The sequence below is a fragment of the Schistocerca gregaria genome, chromosome 7 (genome assembly GCF_023897955.1).
Source record: "Schistocerca gregaria isolate iqSchGreg1 chromosome 7, iqSchGreg1.2, whole genome shotgun sequence".
In the NCBI taxonomy this organism is placed as follows: Eukaryota; Metazoa; Arthropoda; class Insecta; order Orthoptera; family Acrididae; genus Schistocerca; species Schistocerca gregaria.
This window is the reverse complement of record NC_064926.1, coordinates 435,306,063-435,323,860: the sequence shown is the minus strand read 5'-3', so window position 1 is coordinate 435,323,860 and position 17,798 is coordinate 435,306,063. Positions and strand designations below refer to the sequence as shown.

The window sequence follows — 17,798 nt, the reverse complement described above, 5'->3', positions numbered from 1 at the left end:
AAGGCTTTGAGGCACGAAACCACCGGTAGTTCAAAGGAGATAGATACTTTAGGCGGTGGTGGCCGAAGCAGCAACAAAGAAGACTAAGAGGAAGATTTTTTTACTTGTCTTATTCAATGTAAAGAGAAGCTTGGTTGTTTGGTTGATTTCGGAGAGGTGACCAAGCAGCGAGGTCGCCGGTCCCATCGGATTAGGGAAGGAAGGGGAAGGAAGTCGGCCGTGACCTTTCAGTGGAACCATCGCGGAAGTTTCCTGAAGCGATTTAGGGAAATCACGGAAAACCTAAATCAGGATGACCGGACGCGGTTTGAAACGTCATCCTCCCGAATGCTAACCACTGCGCCACCTCGCTCGGTGTAAAGATAAGCGTAGTAGTAGCAACACGTCTATAAAAAGTAAAGCCCAGACACTAACCAAAACGTGGCTGGACGTGAAATATAAAGACTCATTCAATAATGCGGTATTTCTTGAGGAACAGGTTTCAGTAAATTTATTAAATATAACATCCCTGAACTCTCGAGCTGTGCAGTCAAACGACTTTTTACTGTGGACAGAAAGATTTTGTCTCCTTAACAAGTATTGCTCTCGTGTGTAAACTTAAACATGTTGCTGTTTATGAACGGAAATACGCACCTTAAGTCAGATACTATCTGATTCTCCTGAGATTTAAAATTTGATAATTAAATAACTATAAAACTAAATTATTAAACAGTTTTTTATTTATCATCAGTGTCCTACCTTAACTTTCACAATCCAAATGCTTTTATTTAAGCAACGGTGATATGTTTGATGCACTTGCCCATTTCATTGTACCGACAACAAAGTTTACAATTACAATTTAACGATTAACTTTAACTTCCGATAAATCTCCTGTGAAGTAATGCTTTAATCTTTAACGAAATTAAGGTTAGGTTGGGTTAGGTTAGGTTAGTGTTGTTTAACGTCCCGTCGACAACGAGGTCACTAGAGACGGAGCGCAAGCTCGGGTTAGGGAAGGATGGGGAAGGAAATCGGCCATGCCCTTTCAAAGGAGCCATCCCGGCATTTGCCTGAAACGATTTAGGGAAATCACGGAAATCATAAATCAGGATGGCTGGAGACGGGACTGAACCGTCGTCCTCCCGAATGCGCCACCTCGCTCGGTTTTAACGAAATTAACTCAAAAGTAAAATAAAGAAAAAACGCGCTTCAAGTGGCTGTAAGCACTATGGCACTTGACATATGAGGCCATCAGTCCCCTAGACTGAGAACTACGCAAACCTAACTAACGTAAGGACATCACACATATCCATGCCCGAGGCAGGATTCGAACCTGCGACCGTAGCAGTCGCGCGGTTCCGCACTGGAGCGCCTAGAACCGCTCGGCCATCCTGATTTAGGTTTCCCGTGATTTTCCTAAATCACTTCAGGCAAATGCCGGGAAGGTTCCTTTGCTAGGGCACGGCCAACTTCCTTCCCCCTCCTTCCCTGACCCGGTGGAACCGATGACCTTGCTGTTTGCTCCATTCTCCCAAATCAACCATCCAACCTAATACGCTTCTTACATTGCATCGCCTCGAGTCTTTAAGACTCTGTGGCATCTCTCGGAAATCCTCGTCCGTAAAACACGCACCGATGCTGCAGCGACGGCCAGGATGAGCTCCCGCAGAGACCCCTGAGCGGGCGGCGGCGCCGCGGTCAGGGGCAGCAGGGCGGCGCTGAGCGAGGCCGTGCAGTGGCGGCCGGCGAAGGGCGGCGGTGCGGTCCTGGAGGCGGGTCCGCGCACCGCCAGGCACTCCTCCAGCTGGCCCAGCTGCGACACGGCGCCCGTCAGCACGCCCCCGGACAGCTTCGCGCTCGCGTCGTACACTGTGCCAACACACAGTCCTACTCAGCAGACACATCCACCCTCTCGCTCTCCGGAAGGTCCGTACAGAAACACTGGAAAGTTACGCAGGCCACACAAATGTTCAAGAAAGGCAGTAAGACTACACCACTAAATTACAGGTCCTTATCATTAACGTCCATAAGCAGCAGGATTTTTTGAACATACACTACTGGCCATTAAAATTGCTACACCACGAAGATGACGTGCTACAGATGCGAGATTTAACCGACAGGAAGAAGAAAAACGGTTCAAATGGCTCTGAGCACTACGGGACTTAACATCTGAGGCCATCAGTCCCCTATAACTTAGAGCTACTTAAACCTATAGACCCTAGCGCCTAGAAACACTCGGCCACACAGGCTGGCAGGAAGAAGATGCTGTGATATGCAAATGATTAGCTTATCAGAGCATTCACACAAGGTTGGCGCCGATGGCGACACCCACAACGTGCTGACATGAGGAAAGTTTCCAACCGATTTCTCATACACAAACAGCAGTTAACCGGCGTTGCCTGGTGAAACGTTGTTGTGATGCCTCGTGTTAGGAGGAGAAATGTGTACTATCACGTTTCCGAATTTGATAAAGGTCGGATTTTAGCCTATCGCGATTGCGGTTTATCGTATCGCGACATTGCTGCTCGCGTTGGTCGAGATCCAATGACTATTAGCAGAAAATGGGATCGGTGGGTTCAGGAGGGTAATACGGAACGCCGTGCTGGATCCCAACGGCCTCGTATCACTAGCAGTCGAGATGACAGGCATCTTATCCGCATGGCTGTAACGGATCAGGCAGACACGTCTCGATACCTGAGTCAACAGATGGGGACGTTCGCAAGACAACAATCATCTGCACGAACAGTTAGACGACGTTTGCAGCAGCATGGACTATCATCTCGGAGACCATGGCTGCGGTTACCCTTGACGGTGCATCACAGACAGGATCACCTGCGATGGTGTACTCAACGACGAACCTGGGTGCACGAATGGCAAAACGTCATTTTTTCGGATGAATACAGGTTCTGTTTACAGCTTCATGATGGTCGCATCCGTGTTTGGCAACATCGCGGTGAACGCACATTGGAAGCGTGTATTCGTCATCGCCATACTGGGGTATCACCCTGCGTGATGGTACGGGGTGCCATTGGTTACACGTCTGGGTCACCTCTTGTTCGCATTGGCGGCACTTTGAGCAGTGGACGTTACATTTCAGATGTGTAACGACCCGTGGCTCAACACTTCGTTCTATCCCTGCGAAACCCTACATTTCAGCAGTATAATGCACCACCACATGTTGCAGGTTTTGTACGGGCCTTTCTGGATACAGAAAATGTTCGACTGCTGCCGTGGCCAGCACATTTTCCAGATCTCTCACCAGTTGAAAACTTCTGGTAAATGGTAGCCGAGCAACTGGCTCGTCACAATACACCAGTCACTACTCTTGATGAACTGTGGTATCGTGTTGAAGCCGCATGGGCAGCTGTACCTGTACACGCCATCCAAGCTCTGACTCAATGGTCAGGCGTATCAAGGCCGTTATTACCGTTGGTTCAAATGACTCTGAGCACTATGGGACTCAACATCTTAGGTCATAAGTCCCCTAGAACTTAGAACTACTTAAACCTAACTAACCTAAGGACATCACACACATCCATGCCCGAGGCAGGATTCGAACCTGCGACCGTAGCAGTCCCGCGGTTCCGGACTGCAGCGCCAGAACCGAACGGCCACCGCGGCCGGCGTTATTACGGCCAGAGGTGGTTGTTCTGGGTACTGATTTCTCAGGATCTGTGCACCCAAATTGTGTGAAAATGTAATCACATGTAAGTTCTAGTATAATATATTTGTCCAATGAATACCCGTTTATCATCTGCATTTCTTCGTGGTGTAGCAATTTCAATGGCCATTACTGTATATTGAGTTCGAACATAATGAATTACATCTGAGAGAACGATCTATTCACAAACAGTCAACACGGGTTTAGAAAACATAGTTCTTGCGAAACACAACTAGGTCTTTACTCCCACAGTATTCACACACAGTCAACACGGGTTTTGAAAACATAGTTCTTGCGAAACACAACTAGGTCTTTACTCCTACAGTGTTGAGTGCAATCGACAAGGGATTTGGAATTGATTCTATATTTCTACATTTCCAGAAGGCTTTCGACACCGTACCTCACAACCGGCTTTTAATCAAATTGCCTGCTTATGGAGTACTGTCTCAGTTATGTTACTGGATTCGCGATTTCCTGTCAGAGGGCTCACAGTTCGTAGTAACCGCTGACGGAAAAATCATGGAGTAAAACGGAAGTGATTTCTGACGTTCCGCAAGATAGTATTATAGGCCTGCTGCTGTTCCTTATCTTCATAATCGATTAACGAGACAATCTGAACCGTCCTATGTTCTTTCCAGATGACGCTGTCGTTTACAGCCCACGAAAGCTATTAGAAGTTCAAAACCGTCTTGTAAAGTCACCAGATGATAAAAATGACTTGCAAAACGATTTAGAAAAGCTATCAGTATGGTGCGAAAATTGGCAATTGACCCTAAATAAAGAAAAGTGTGAGGTCATCCACTTGGGTGCTAAAAGGAACCCGTTAAACTTCGGTAACGTGATGAAGTAGTCAAATCTAAAGGCCCTAAATGCAACTAAATACCTGTTAATCACAATTACGAAAAACTTAAATTGGAAAGAACACAGAAAATGTTGTGGGGGAAAGCCGGCCGGAGTTGCCGTGCGGTTCTAGGCACTGCAGTCTGGAACCGAGCGACAGCTACGGTCGCAGGTTCGAATCCTCCCTCGGGCATGGATGTGTGTGATGTCCTTAGGTTAGTTAGGTTTAATTAGTTCTAAGTTCTAGGCGACTGATGACCTCAGAAGTCGCATAGTGCTCAACCAAAGTCTACGATTTATTGGTAGAACGCTTAAAAGATTCGACAGATCCATTAAAGAGGCTGCATACACTACACTTATTCGCCCTCTTTTGGAGTACTGCTGTGTGGTGTGGGAGCCTTAGCTGATAGGTTTAACGTAGTACATCCAGAAACTTCAAACAAGGGCAGTACGTTTTGTAATCTTGAGAAATAGGGGAGAGAGAGTCACGGACTAGACACAGAATTCGGTGTGGACGTCATTAATACATTAGCTTTTCCCGCAGCCCGCGGGGTCTTCTCGTGAAATTTGAATCACTACCTTTCTCCTCCGAATGCGAAAATATTTTGTTGACGCTGACCTACATAGGGAGAAACGATCATCACAGTAAAATAAGAGACATCAGAGACTGCGCGTAATGATACAGATGTTCGTTTTTTCCATGCGGTGTTCGAGAGTTGAATAATGGAGAATTATTGTGGACGTGCTTCGATTAACCCCTCCCAGGCACGTGAGAGTGATTTGCAGAGCTTCAATAGAGATGTAGATGCATTCACCATAGCAACTACCCTTACTGAATCACCACCAGCCCCCCGCCCCCCCTCCCCCACATTATATAGAAACGTCCCCTTAGAAAAATTGTACAAGACTGTGCTTAAACTGACACACAATATTTTTTAGCGCAACGCAATCTGACTTTCAAAAATCCCTACAAAAGAATGGCCCTGACTAACATTAACCTATAAGTTTCACAAATCACTTACCTCACAAAAATCTTGGTTACCCGAACTACTGCAACACGGCGAGCGCCACTACTGCCAGCTAAATAAAAGATTCAAACTACGGTATGCACTAACTACTGATTGGGATAGTTAGCAAATGAAGGATTTTAATAGAGAACAAACAATGTATTTACCTTAATATCATCAAAAGTCATCATATATATAGCACTTCAAGACATCCAGTCTTACAAATTTCAAAACTCCGCCATTTCTCTCCCCACATCCACCACTGCTGGCGGCTCACCTCCAACTGCGCAACGCTACGCGCTTTTAACATCCAGCTGCCCAACACTACAATGGCAGACAACAATGCAAACTAGCCACAGACTGCACGCAGCACAGCCAGTGATTTTTCATACAGAGCACTACGTGGCGTTATCAATAAGAAAACCTAAACAGCCTACTTACAATATATCAGTTAGTCGTTAAAATTTAAAATTGCGCCACCAGGATGAATATAATAATGCCGTGTGACGTGGATCTCCCGCCGGGTAGACCGTTCGCCTGGTGCAAGTCTTTCGATGTGACGCCACTCCGGCGACTTGAGCGTCGATGGGGATGAACTGATGATGATTGAGACAACACAACACCCAGTCCCTGAGCGGAGAAAATCTCCGACAAAGCCGGGAATCGAACCCGGGACCTTAGGATTGACATGCCGTCGCGCTGACCACTCAGCCACCAGGGACGGACAGCAGGATGAATAGCAACCGACCAAATTTTACTTATTGTGCGTGTGCGCCTATGGGCGTAGCTTAGTTGGAAAAATGTGATTAAATGCGCAGGCGGTTTGTTGGAGGATAAATAGTGCGTAATTTAGTACAGCGAACTGACGCACCGGCAAGTGTAGCCTAGCTCTGCTTCGAGTTGAATTGAGATGGGTAGCAATTTCATTCCATACTGCTACACCTCTGTCCCAGAAGTCATCCATCAAACACTTAGGTGACAAATGTGTTGGGATACCGATGTGCACAGGCACGATATCACCTGCAGCACCTCTCTTGGGCTCGTGACCACATCTGTTGGACATTAGACAACTGGAAAACCGTGCCCTGGTCAGATGAGTCCTCAATTCAGTTGGTAAAAGTTGAGGGTGTAGTTCGAGTGTGGTGCAGACCACACGAAGCCTTGGACCCAAATTGTCAACAACGCACTGTGCTCCATAATGGTGTGGGCTGTGACTCTGGTTCAACTGAACCGATCATTGACTGGAAATGGTTATATTCGGCTACTTGGAGACCATCTGCAGTGGTTCATGAACTTCGTGTTTCCAAACACCCAATGGAAAATTTTTATGGATGACAATACGCCATGTCACTAGGCCACAATTGTTCGTGATTGGTGTAAAGAATATTCTGGATAATGCGTGCGAATGATTTGGGAACCCAGATCGACTGACATGAATCCTATCGAACATTTATGGGACATAATCTAAAGTTAGTTCGGCCACAAAATTCTGCACCGGCAGTTATGGACTGATGTAGAGGGGCATTGCTCAATATTTCTGTACGGGGCTTCCACCGACTTGGTGAATCCAAGCCACGTCGTGTTTCTGCACTACGCGTGGACAAAGAAGGTCCGACGCGATGTTTGGAGGTATCGCATGACTTTTTCACCTGAGTGTTGTGGCTACGATTGGTCTCTTGCACCGGCTTCAACACGTAAGGAATGTAATAGATGTTGTCAAAATTATCGGCTATGCGATGCAGAGGTGATCGTGCTGTGTACCCAGATGGCACCCCATTCCGTCATATCAGCTGCTATTGCCCACATGACGATTAGGAATTCAGTGTGGCGACAACAGCTCTTCTCTAAACGCACACACGCATGCATCAGTCATTAAGCTGTACACTGGATCGGGTATCGTCTGTGAAGAGGAGCTCGCGCCACTCCTGTCTATCTTGTCGACGCATCTTTTTCTTCTACAGCATGAAGTTGATGGCGACAATGGTCGCCATTCTGACTTACGTGGTGCTCCAGCCGTTCTCATACAGTTACTGTGGATACTTGTCTTGTTGCAAACAAGTCTGTTTCCCGAATCGAGGCAAATGGAATGGCTACCCGACCCTGGGTTAAACAGCAAATCTGTCCTCTCAGTTGCTAGTCGCGTGGGGCAGTTGAGATCCGGTATGGAGTTGAGTATGACCACCGTGCAGCTATTGATTGCATATTCGCATGTCAGTCGTGGAATGTCGACTAACACGAGCAGCGATATTGTTGAACTATGAACCCGGTTTCCATAGCCCACTGTGGTAACACTATCAAATTCCAACACGTGCTGGTTGACTTTTTCCTTCTTACAAGACCTTCTCGCCAACAAACAACACTGAAACGCGGACTCTGAAGGAGAAATTAGCTCTGTAATCTTTCCTTGTATAATAATGTAGATCTGTTACATCTACCCACTCTGTGCAGACGCACTGTAATGTTAATCATTTCCATACCCAAGCATTTCGAGCTAATTTTACGTTAGTTGCAGACCACCTTCACGGTGTTGCAATTTTCATGGGCAACAATGTAGAATTCAAAGTAAGCAGAAAACTACATATCAAGGAAACAGAAATCCCCACCTCATTAAAAATTAAATTGTTGGTTCAACTCTCTAGCCTTTAAAACAGGAATCTGACAAGAAGAATTATTATCGCTCCTATCGTTCAATATTGTATTGGAGAACGTAAGTAGGACTTGAGAGAGGGAAATTATTTCTTTGACTGTTGTTAGGCTGTCTGAGTATAAAACTCACTTGCAGTATTTATCTTATGCAGACGACCTAATAATTGTCTCCAACAATATGGAAAAAGCGAATTACACATGAAATTAAAATCTCATACGTAGACGCTCGGTACTTTGTCTATTACCAAACGACTTGAAATATCCACTATTGGGCAAATATGGTGTTGTTAACTTTGGTGAAAACAAACACATACCAACAAACTAGATATTTTGTGGTTAACGAAATGCACGATAAATTACACCAGATTATAATTAACTCAAATACATTTTATACTGTGCATTTTACTAATAAGGCACATACAATTGATTAATTCTGCATTTTTGGAATAAGACCAATTACACCGTATTTCTCTCTCGCGTCAGTATTTGGATATTCTTCGTAACATGACGTACATGGTTTCTCCAATATCGGGGACAAAATACTTCATAAGTCTTTGCACTAATCGGAAGGGATTTTTGGCAGTTAGAACTATCTAAATGAAAAAAAGAATATTGCTGTGTAATTAACTTCGTCTAGTCAGATGGTGATACTGTTTACACGAAACGATATTTGAGAGTTCGATGGAGCGCTACAGTGATATAAGGTTTCTTAATATTTCTTGTAAAATTTTTCATGTAGAAAGGCTGAAAGTGTTCTAAATATCACGACTGAGACACCGTTTAGAAAAATGTGCAAATGTGTGTCAAATCGTTTGGAATTTAACTGCTAAGGTCATCAGTCCCTAAGCTTACCACTACTTAACCTAAATTAACCTAAGGGCAAACACACACACACACAGACACACACACACACACACACACACACACACACATGCCCGAGGGAGGGCTCGAATCTCCGCCGGGACCAGCTGCACAGTCCATGACTGCAGCGCCTGAGACCGCTCGGCTAATCCCGCGCGGCACACCGTTTAACTCCCGTTATACAGCCTTGGCACTAGCACTTTCCGGCTGTTTGGCTGAACTCTTTACAAGCACCTGCATTGTCAAGCTTTCTACTACTTTACTATTTTCAACCGATCTTGAATACTGTAAAAGGAAACTGAGTTGTTCCGCTTAAAAAAATAACTGCTTTACTATCTCTACAGACTAATGAAATACGAGTACGAGATATTAAGTGCAATTCGTTCCTGTAAACATTTCATTTACGCATTCAATACGTAATTAGTGTATTAAGCAATTTTGCACTTCATTTTTTGTCTGAGCTTGTGTGTATATGCCTTTGTTAGGTTACAGGCTCGCACTTTAAGACATTACCTACAAAGTTCTAGCCCCTGGTTAATGAAATCAACTTGCAACACAAGACGAGCGAGTGCAATGCTTATTGCTTCCACAAAATAAGGAGTGAATCATACTCATATTTGGCCTCTGCGCAAAATGATAACGCCGACACAGTTGTATTTAAGCATTTGTATGTCCATAATTGGGCTGGAGGTGTCAGGGATCCACGGCCGTTCACTATTGTAAGGAAACGAAACATCTACAGCCGTCCTTATGATCTTATTTATTGGGTAGCTACCAGTTTCGGCGCTTCAATGCGCTGTCTTCAGGCCTTAGTTGACGCTGAAGGGGTGATTATGAACCATATATACGCTGCATCAGTGGCCATCATAACTGGTTTGCGCAGACTATCTGTATCCATGATGTCAGCACACCAACCATCAACTTCCCTGGTTTTGGGTGCAAGTCACATTTCTAAACACAAAGTTGGTATTGGGCCGTCTTTGTGATTGGTCAAAGGTATGCCCCAAGAACGCCTCGCAGAGCGACGCAGTTCTATTGACTGAACCAATCTTTAAAGCGAATTCAACTGACTGTCGCACTCCGAATGGATGGTGCTGCGGTGTCTGGCTCTTTAAACACATTCTTGCCTTTCTGTGCGCAAGACTCTGTTCACTGTAATAAGTTTAGTGTCTGTGTTTTGCGACCGCACCGCAAAACCGTGCGGTTAGTAGACGAAAGGACGTGCCTCTCTAATGGGAACCGAAAACATTTGATCGCAAGGTCATAGGTCAACCGATTCCTCCACAGGAAAACACGTCTGATACATTCTATACGACTCTAGTGACGGCATGTGCGTCACATGACAAGAAAATGTTGCGACCCATCTAACTTGTACACTTAGCGAATGGGTAAAAAGATTCTTCTACCTTTCGATGTTTGTTTAGGTGTAGCGTCCCCATACTAGGGCGCAGTTCCCTCGCATCGGACGGTCGGAAGGACAGATAATAGTTGTCCGACAATAAAAAAATAAACTTTTCACTCGAGGGAAGACTCGAACCAAGGACCTCTCGTTCCGCAGCTGCTCACGCTAACCACGGGACCACGGCGCTCCTGAGCTCACACTATCCTTGATGTTGCCTATCTTATACATGGACTACTCAGTTTGTATATTTTGCTTTTTTTTTTTCATAGTACTTCTTCCTGTTTTCTCGACTGATCTGTGTTCAGTTTTTCATGGCCTATCCACTGTGCCAACTTATTATTAAATCTGAGGTGGGTGTGATGGGGAGGTTCCCTTGTTAGAACTACTTAAACCTAACTAACCTAAGGACATCACACAACACCCAGTCATCACGAGGCAGAGAAAATCCTTGATCCCACCCGGGAACTCGGGCGCGGGAAGCAAGAACGCTACCGCACGACCACGAGCTGCTGACCACTAAGCTGCAGAAGTGTACAACATTTCACTGATTGATTTGGAAAAGAGTGGGGGAGGAAATCAGTCGTGGTCAGTTCAGGTAACCATGCAGAATTCATTTGAACGACGACGAAGAAAAACAAAAAGAGGAAGAAAATGTTCGTCACACCGAGCAATGTAAATCATCTTTGTTGAGGTAGTGCCAATACAGCAATGCCACAATGTTAAAACAGTTTGCAGCTAACTGATATGGCTTTAGAACAGCTTTAACCCTGCAGAAGTGTCCTGTGGAATAAATGGGAAACAAAAGGTTCAAATGGCTCTGAGCACTATGAGACTTAACTTCTGAGGTGATCAGTCCCCTAGAACTTAGAACTACTTAAACCTAACTAACCTAAGGACATCACACACATCCATACCCGAGACAGGATTTGAACCTGCGACCGTAGCGGTCGCGTGATTCCAGACTGTAGCGCCTAGAACCGCTCGACCACCCCGGCCGTCTATGCGAAGTTCGTGGCTATCAAAATCATGATCATAAAAATGAACTTTCGTCTTTCCACCGAATGTCGTGTTTTAAAGTATTGCAATAGTTACTTTATCTATGCAACACGAGAGAAGTAGCATTGTATTAACTGGTTCTGATAAGAGGTTTAACGATGCAGATTAGATATCGTTTCTCTTCACTCGCTGTGATAACCGTGGCAAGATTTTTCAACTTTGATACCAGTTATTTGTAGGCCAGTAATATCAGGAGAGCTGCATATCTGACAACTGCAAGTACTTTAACACGTTAACTGCCGAGAGGCCGCCGGCAGCCACAGCAGAGCCGAACGCGTAACGCCGTGGGATTGTCATGTCGGTGAAACATCCAGCACTAAAAAGCGTGCGTCAGTCAACGTGTTATGGAAGAACGGTATTAACTTTTGGTGTCATACGCGCCTATTGACTCTGTGACATTCATAACGGAGTAAACATCTGAAATCACTGACGACGGCTTACAATCGCTTAGAAGTACCGGAGCGCTTGATCCTACAGCTAAGATGTATTTTGTGATTGTACTTTTACTCCATTAACATAAAAAGAGGGGAAAATATGAAATAACGTCGTCTGAATCCTTCCTAATTTTTCAGCACTCAATGTAAGAACAGGCTACGACCTACGTAATAACTAACACGAAAGGCGCTCATCCAAAAAAATACGACTGCGTTGCTCGTAACGTAAAAAGTCAAACAGACTATGTAGTCAATACGTTTACATCATCAAAAATAAATATTTGAAACAACTAAGAATTATTCGTTGTAATACTAGCTCTACTTGGCTACGGCCTTGCCGCAGTGGGTACACCTGTTCCCGTGAGGTCACCGAAGTTAACAGCTGTCGGGAGTGGTCGGCACTTGGATGGGTAACCATCCAGGCCGCCACGCGCTGTTGCCTTTTTTCGTGGTGGATTCAGCCTGGTGATGCCAATTGAGGAGCTACTCGACCGAATAGTAGCGGCTTCGGTCAAGAATACCATCATAACGACCGGGAGAGCAGTGTGCTGAATCCACGCCCCTCCTATCCCCATCCACTGAGGATGACACGGCGGTTGGATGGTCCTGGTAGGCCACTCGTGGCCTGAAGTCGGAGTGCTTTAATACTAGCTCTACTACTTTTTTTAATTCAAAAAGTGACTACGTTTGCTTCCACGTATTCTATACGAGGAAACCTTTACAATCGTAATCAAAATGTCCTCTTCATTTGCATTTTGTCGTGATGAAGAAACGAAACATTAAACTGATTTACTCCTTTCGCAAAAAAATTACGAAAACTGGAAACATTTTCCGAACAAGATAAATCTCTTATCCTGCAGAGAACAGTACACTCTTTCTGCTCTCTCTGCTGAAGAGGGGCTTCAAACTGACACTTCGAAATTCGTGGGTGGTTGCTATATGTTTCGAGCACCCTGGACGGTGCTAAACCAAAATTAAAATTCAGCGAGACCCATGTAAGGTTCGTTTGCCGGTGGAATGTGGGTGGAGGGGGGGAGGGGGGGGGAGGGAGGGATAGCCCAGTCCACCATTCAGGATTTAGATTTTCCATGGTTTTGTTTAAACTTTAAAGGCAAATTTGGAAAACATAATCGACTTTCTTCCCCAGCCTTCGCTTATCTGAGATCGTACTCAGTCTCTAATGACCTCGTCGCTGACGTCATGACGACTCCTATTTTTTTTCCAACAAATTATCAGTCTAGCAATACCTCACTTTAATTCCTCGGAACTTCGAAAAGCGCACTGTCACATCTTTTTGGGCAAGGACGCATAGGAATACTTTAATGTTATGTTTATTTAAATATGCATTTTTTACTGGCCTTTGGTGTGCATTTCACGAAGGAAATACATTAGTACACAGAATGGTCAGAAACAGTGTGAAAAGCTTCTAGAGGTATTGCAGGGTAGATTGTGCTGAGAAAGAACATATAAGAAAAAAATCAATACATTGTGCCGTTTCCGCAGTAACAACACTGAAGTTAAAGTATCATGCTGCTGCGCGCGAAAATTCAAACTGACAGAGACGGCGTCACCAAAGGTGTGCTTCGTTTGGTTCCCTAAAATGAAACTGGAGAACGTTACAGAAAGTGGACATGGAACGGTAGTAAGGATCGAACCCGAGCCTCAGGCTGAGCAGTCTCGTGCGCTGTGAACTACGCTGTGAGAACAACTGACACCAACTCTATCTGGTGGGTTTCTTGAATTTGCGTGTGCAGGATCTGATTGACTCACTTCACTGCTAGTTAACTACAAATCGGCGCAACGTATCGAATTTTATTCTTGGCAATTATTTCTCAGTTCGACCTAGTCTACAACATCTTTATAAGCTTTTTATACTTTTTTCCCGACCACACTGTATACGTGGTATAACTGAGTAACAGATTCAGAGCACATTATAGCTGACAACAGTTCTTGAGAATGCCTGATGCTATTTGGTAACAAATGCAATTTTGTTACTTTACTAAATGCATGATACGCAAATGCTGACATTATCTTTATATTATTTCGACCGGTTACTGTCATAAACTATGTTCATGGTCCTATACGAAATAGAAAACAAAAATCATGTCAATATGCAAAAACGGAACGACCTACAAGGTCACAGGATTATTTCGAATGTAACAACAGAATAATTACTTTCGCCGACAAATTGATCTGCAGCCAACATTACATATCGAAACTGGAATTATCGTTCATTTAGACCATTGCAAGTACGATATCTGTGTGAAGGGCAACTGACTGAAGAGAACCAGTACGATACATACACTGGAATTACAGGGCGGAACTCATAGTAAACAATTCAGAGATCAAGTACTATGTCACATTCGCAGCCAGGATGATGGTAACACTACTGATACGTCTCGAAATAACATTGTATTCCTACCAAACATTTGCAAGAAGACAAAGTAATAAACATTTAAAATTACGTTTCATAAGGGGCTTTTTAGCATACTTAATCACTCTCATACAACACTCTCTGTAGTCACAAAGTCTATTCTTTGCAATAAAAAGAACAAAGTTATCAGAATGAGGCAAAACCATGCAGCAAATATCCAGTTCATGCTAACATACATAGCTGAATGGTATTAACACATTTCACAGATTTTTTTTACGAAAAAAGTACCGTCGAGTAACACAATAACTATTAAACCGAATATCTTAAACACTTTAGTCAAAGGCAATCAGAAATCATCATTGTCATAATCATGAGAAACGATAAGAAGTGCTATAACGCGTTACCCGTTAGGGGGATATCCCATGGCATAATCACGATCACAATCCTCCAGAAACGACATACAAACAGTATATCATATTAACAAAGAGTATACATTCACACAACCATAGATAAGAACTTTGAAAATGTCAATGTTCATTTCAAGAGTATCTTACGCCAAGGCCAAAACACAATTTGATAGATGAAAATATAAAAATATAGCACATGAGCTTAGAGCAGTCAACAGTGCATGCTGACATACGAAGCCATAAAGCAGAAGACCTACTCATAGAACAAAAATTTCGGTAACCTGAATCACCCTACTTGTTGCCTAATCAAAAAGTCAACAAGCCTTCATCTAAGACAATCATACATTATCACATTCATTAATCGTATGGGAACCAGTAACAATGTATGACTATTTAGGAGGTTAACCAAGTGAGAACCAGCATCATAAGCATGTTAGCTGTGATTTAACTCACAACATATGATCAAACAAAATATACACATACAACCATAAGCACAAAGCACTTGGAATTATAAGAACTTTATGTAATTTTTATGTCACAGACACCTCTAACATAATGTCATCTGTCACCAAGTGGGTGGAAGAGCAACCAGGCCAAAGTCTTGGCATAATCAGGATCGCAATCCTTCAGAAGTGATGTACTATTAACATATCAAATTAACAGAAGTAGATATTCACATAATGATTTGCAAAAACTTTGAGGGATACAATCAGTTACCATATGTTTATGTGAGGAGCGCCTCTCCAAAAATGTCACTTATCAATAAAAAAATTCAAGAACAAAGCAAAGCTTAGATCATTCCATAGAGTAATCAATTCAATTCATGTTATTCTGTAACCTTCACGACAACAATGGTTGTTATAGTAAAGTAACCAATCATGTAAAAAAAGCCCCTTATGCAATGTAATTTTAAATGTTTATTATGTTTATTACTTTGTCTTCTTGAAAAGGTTTGGTTGGAATACAATGTTGTTACGAGAAGAAATATGATTAGCGTAATTTTCATCCTGGACACAAATGTAATATCTTCGTAATCCTTGGACCATGAATTGTTTACTATGAGTTCTGGCCCTGTAATGCCAGTGTATGTCTTAATTCAGTTGCTCTTCACACACATGTCATACTCGTAATGTGCGAAATGAACGATGCTTTTAGTCTTGACTTGTAGTGTTGGCTTCAGAGTAATTTTTCTATGTAAATAATTTTTCTATAGTTACTTTTGAAATAATCTTGTGACCTTTCAGGTCGTTTCGTTTCTGCATTTGATAAGATTTTCGTTTTGTATTTCGTACAGGACCGTGAACACTGTTTATGACCGAAACTGGTCGGAATAGAGTACAAACAAGGTCAGTATCTGTGTGCCATGCGCTTTCTAAAGCATTTACAAGTTGATAACTGCCTCAAGATGATGTGTACAGTTCTGTTAGATTATCTAGGAGGAGCGCTAAAGAGGAGTAAAAATGCACTAGTTACTGGAATGTCAGTAGATGCGTCGGCGAAATGAACTGTAGAGTCGATCTCGTCAGTGGGCTGTAAAGCATTACTTTCGTTATATCGCAGTCCTGAGACTGGTTTGATGCAGCTCTCCATGCCACTCTATCCTGCGCAAGCTTCTTCATCTCCCAGTACCTACTGCAACCTACATATTTCTGAAACTGCTTAGTGTATTTATCTCTTGGTCTCCCTCTACGATTTTTACCCTCCACGCTGTTCTCCAATGCTAAATTGGTGATCCCTTAATGCCTCAGAACATGTCCTACCAACCGATCCCATCTTCTAGTCAAGTTGTGCCACAAACTTCTCTTCTCCCCAATTCTATTCAATACTTCCTCATTAGTTATGTGATCTACCCATCTACAGGATTCTTCTGTAGCAACACATTTCGAAAGCTTCTTTTCTCTTCTTGTCCAAACTACTTATCGTCCATGTTTCACTTCCATACATGGCTACACTCCATACAAACACTTTCAGAAAAGACTTCCTGACACTTAAATCTATACTCGATGTTAACAAATTTCTCTTCTTCAGAAACGCTTTCCTTCGCATTGCCAGTCTACATTTTATATCCTCTCTACTTCCACCATCATCAGTTATTTTGCTCCTCATATAGCAAAACTCCTTTACTATTTTAAGTGTCTCATTTCCTAATCTAATTACCTCAGCATCACCCGACTACATCGACTACATTCCATTATCCTCGTTTTGCTTTTGTTGATGTTCATCTTATATACTCCTCTCAAGACACTGTCCATTCCATTCAACTGCTCTTCCAAGTCCTTTGCTATCTCTGACAGAAATACAATGTCATCGGCGAACCTCAAAGTTTTTATTTCTTCTCCATGGATTTTAATACCTACTCCGAATTTTTCTTTTGTTTCCTTTACTGCCTGCTCAATATACAGATTGAATAACATCGGAGAGAGGCTACAACCCTGCTTCCCTTTCATGTCCCTCGACTCTTATAACTGCCATCTGGTTTCTGTACAAATTGTAAATAGTCTTTCGCTCCCTGTATTTTTCCCCTGCCACCTTTAGAATTTGAAAGAGAGTCTTCCAGTCAACATTGTAAAATGCTAGAAGCGTAGGTTTGCCTTTCCTTAATCTTTCTTCTAACATAATTCGTGTTCGAGTAATTCTACGGAATCCAAACTGATCTTCCACCGAGGTCGGCTTCTACTAGTTTTTCCATTCGTCTGTAAAGAATTCGTGTTAGTATTTTGCAGCTATGGCTTATTAAACTGATTGTTCGATAATTTTCACATCTGTCAACACCTGCTTTCTTTGGGATTGGAATTATTATATTCTTCTTGAAGTCTGAGGGTATTTCGCCTGTTTCATACATCTTGCTCACCAAATGGTAGAGTTTTGTCAGGACTGACTCTCCCAAGGCCGTCAGTAGTTCCAACGGAATGTTGTCTACTCCGGGGGCCTTGTTTCGACTCAGGTCTTTCAGTGCTCTGTCAAACTCTTCACGCAGTAATCTCCCATTTCATCTTCATCTACGTCCTCTCCCATTTCCATAATATTGTCCTCAAGTATATCGCCCTTGTATAGACCCTCTATATACTCCTTCCACCTTCCTGCTTTCCCTTCTTTGCTTAGAACTGGGTTTTCACCTGAGGTCTTGATGT

At 43.2% G+C, this 17,798-nt stretch overlaps 1 protein-coding gene across 1 annotated transcript in view; it reads right to left on the bottom strand.

Moving 5' to 3' along the window:
• LOC126282091 (nose resistant to fluoxetine protein 6-like) overlaps window positions 1-17,798 on the bottom strand; it is a 181,880-nt gene that overhangs the window by 89,554 nt on the left and 74,528 nt on the right. The window contains exon 2 of the mRNA XM_049981548.1: window positions 1,613-1,848. Coding sequence (XP_049837505.1) covers window positions 1,613-1,848 — 236 coding nt within the window. The remainder of the gene's footprint in view (window positions 1-1,612; window positions 1,849-17,798) is intronic.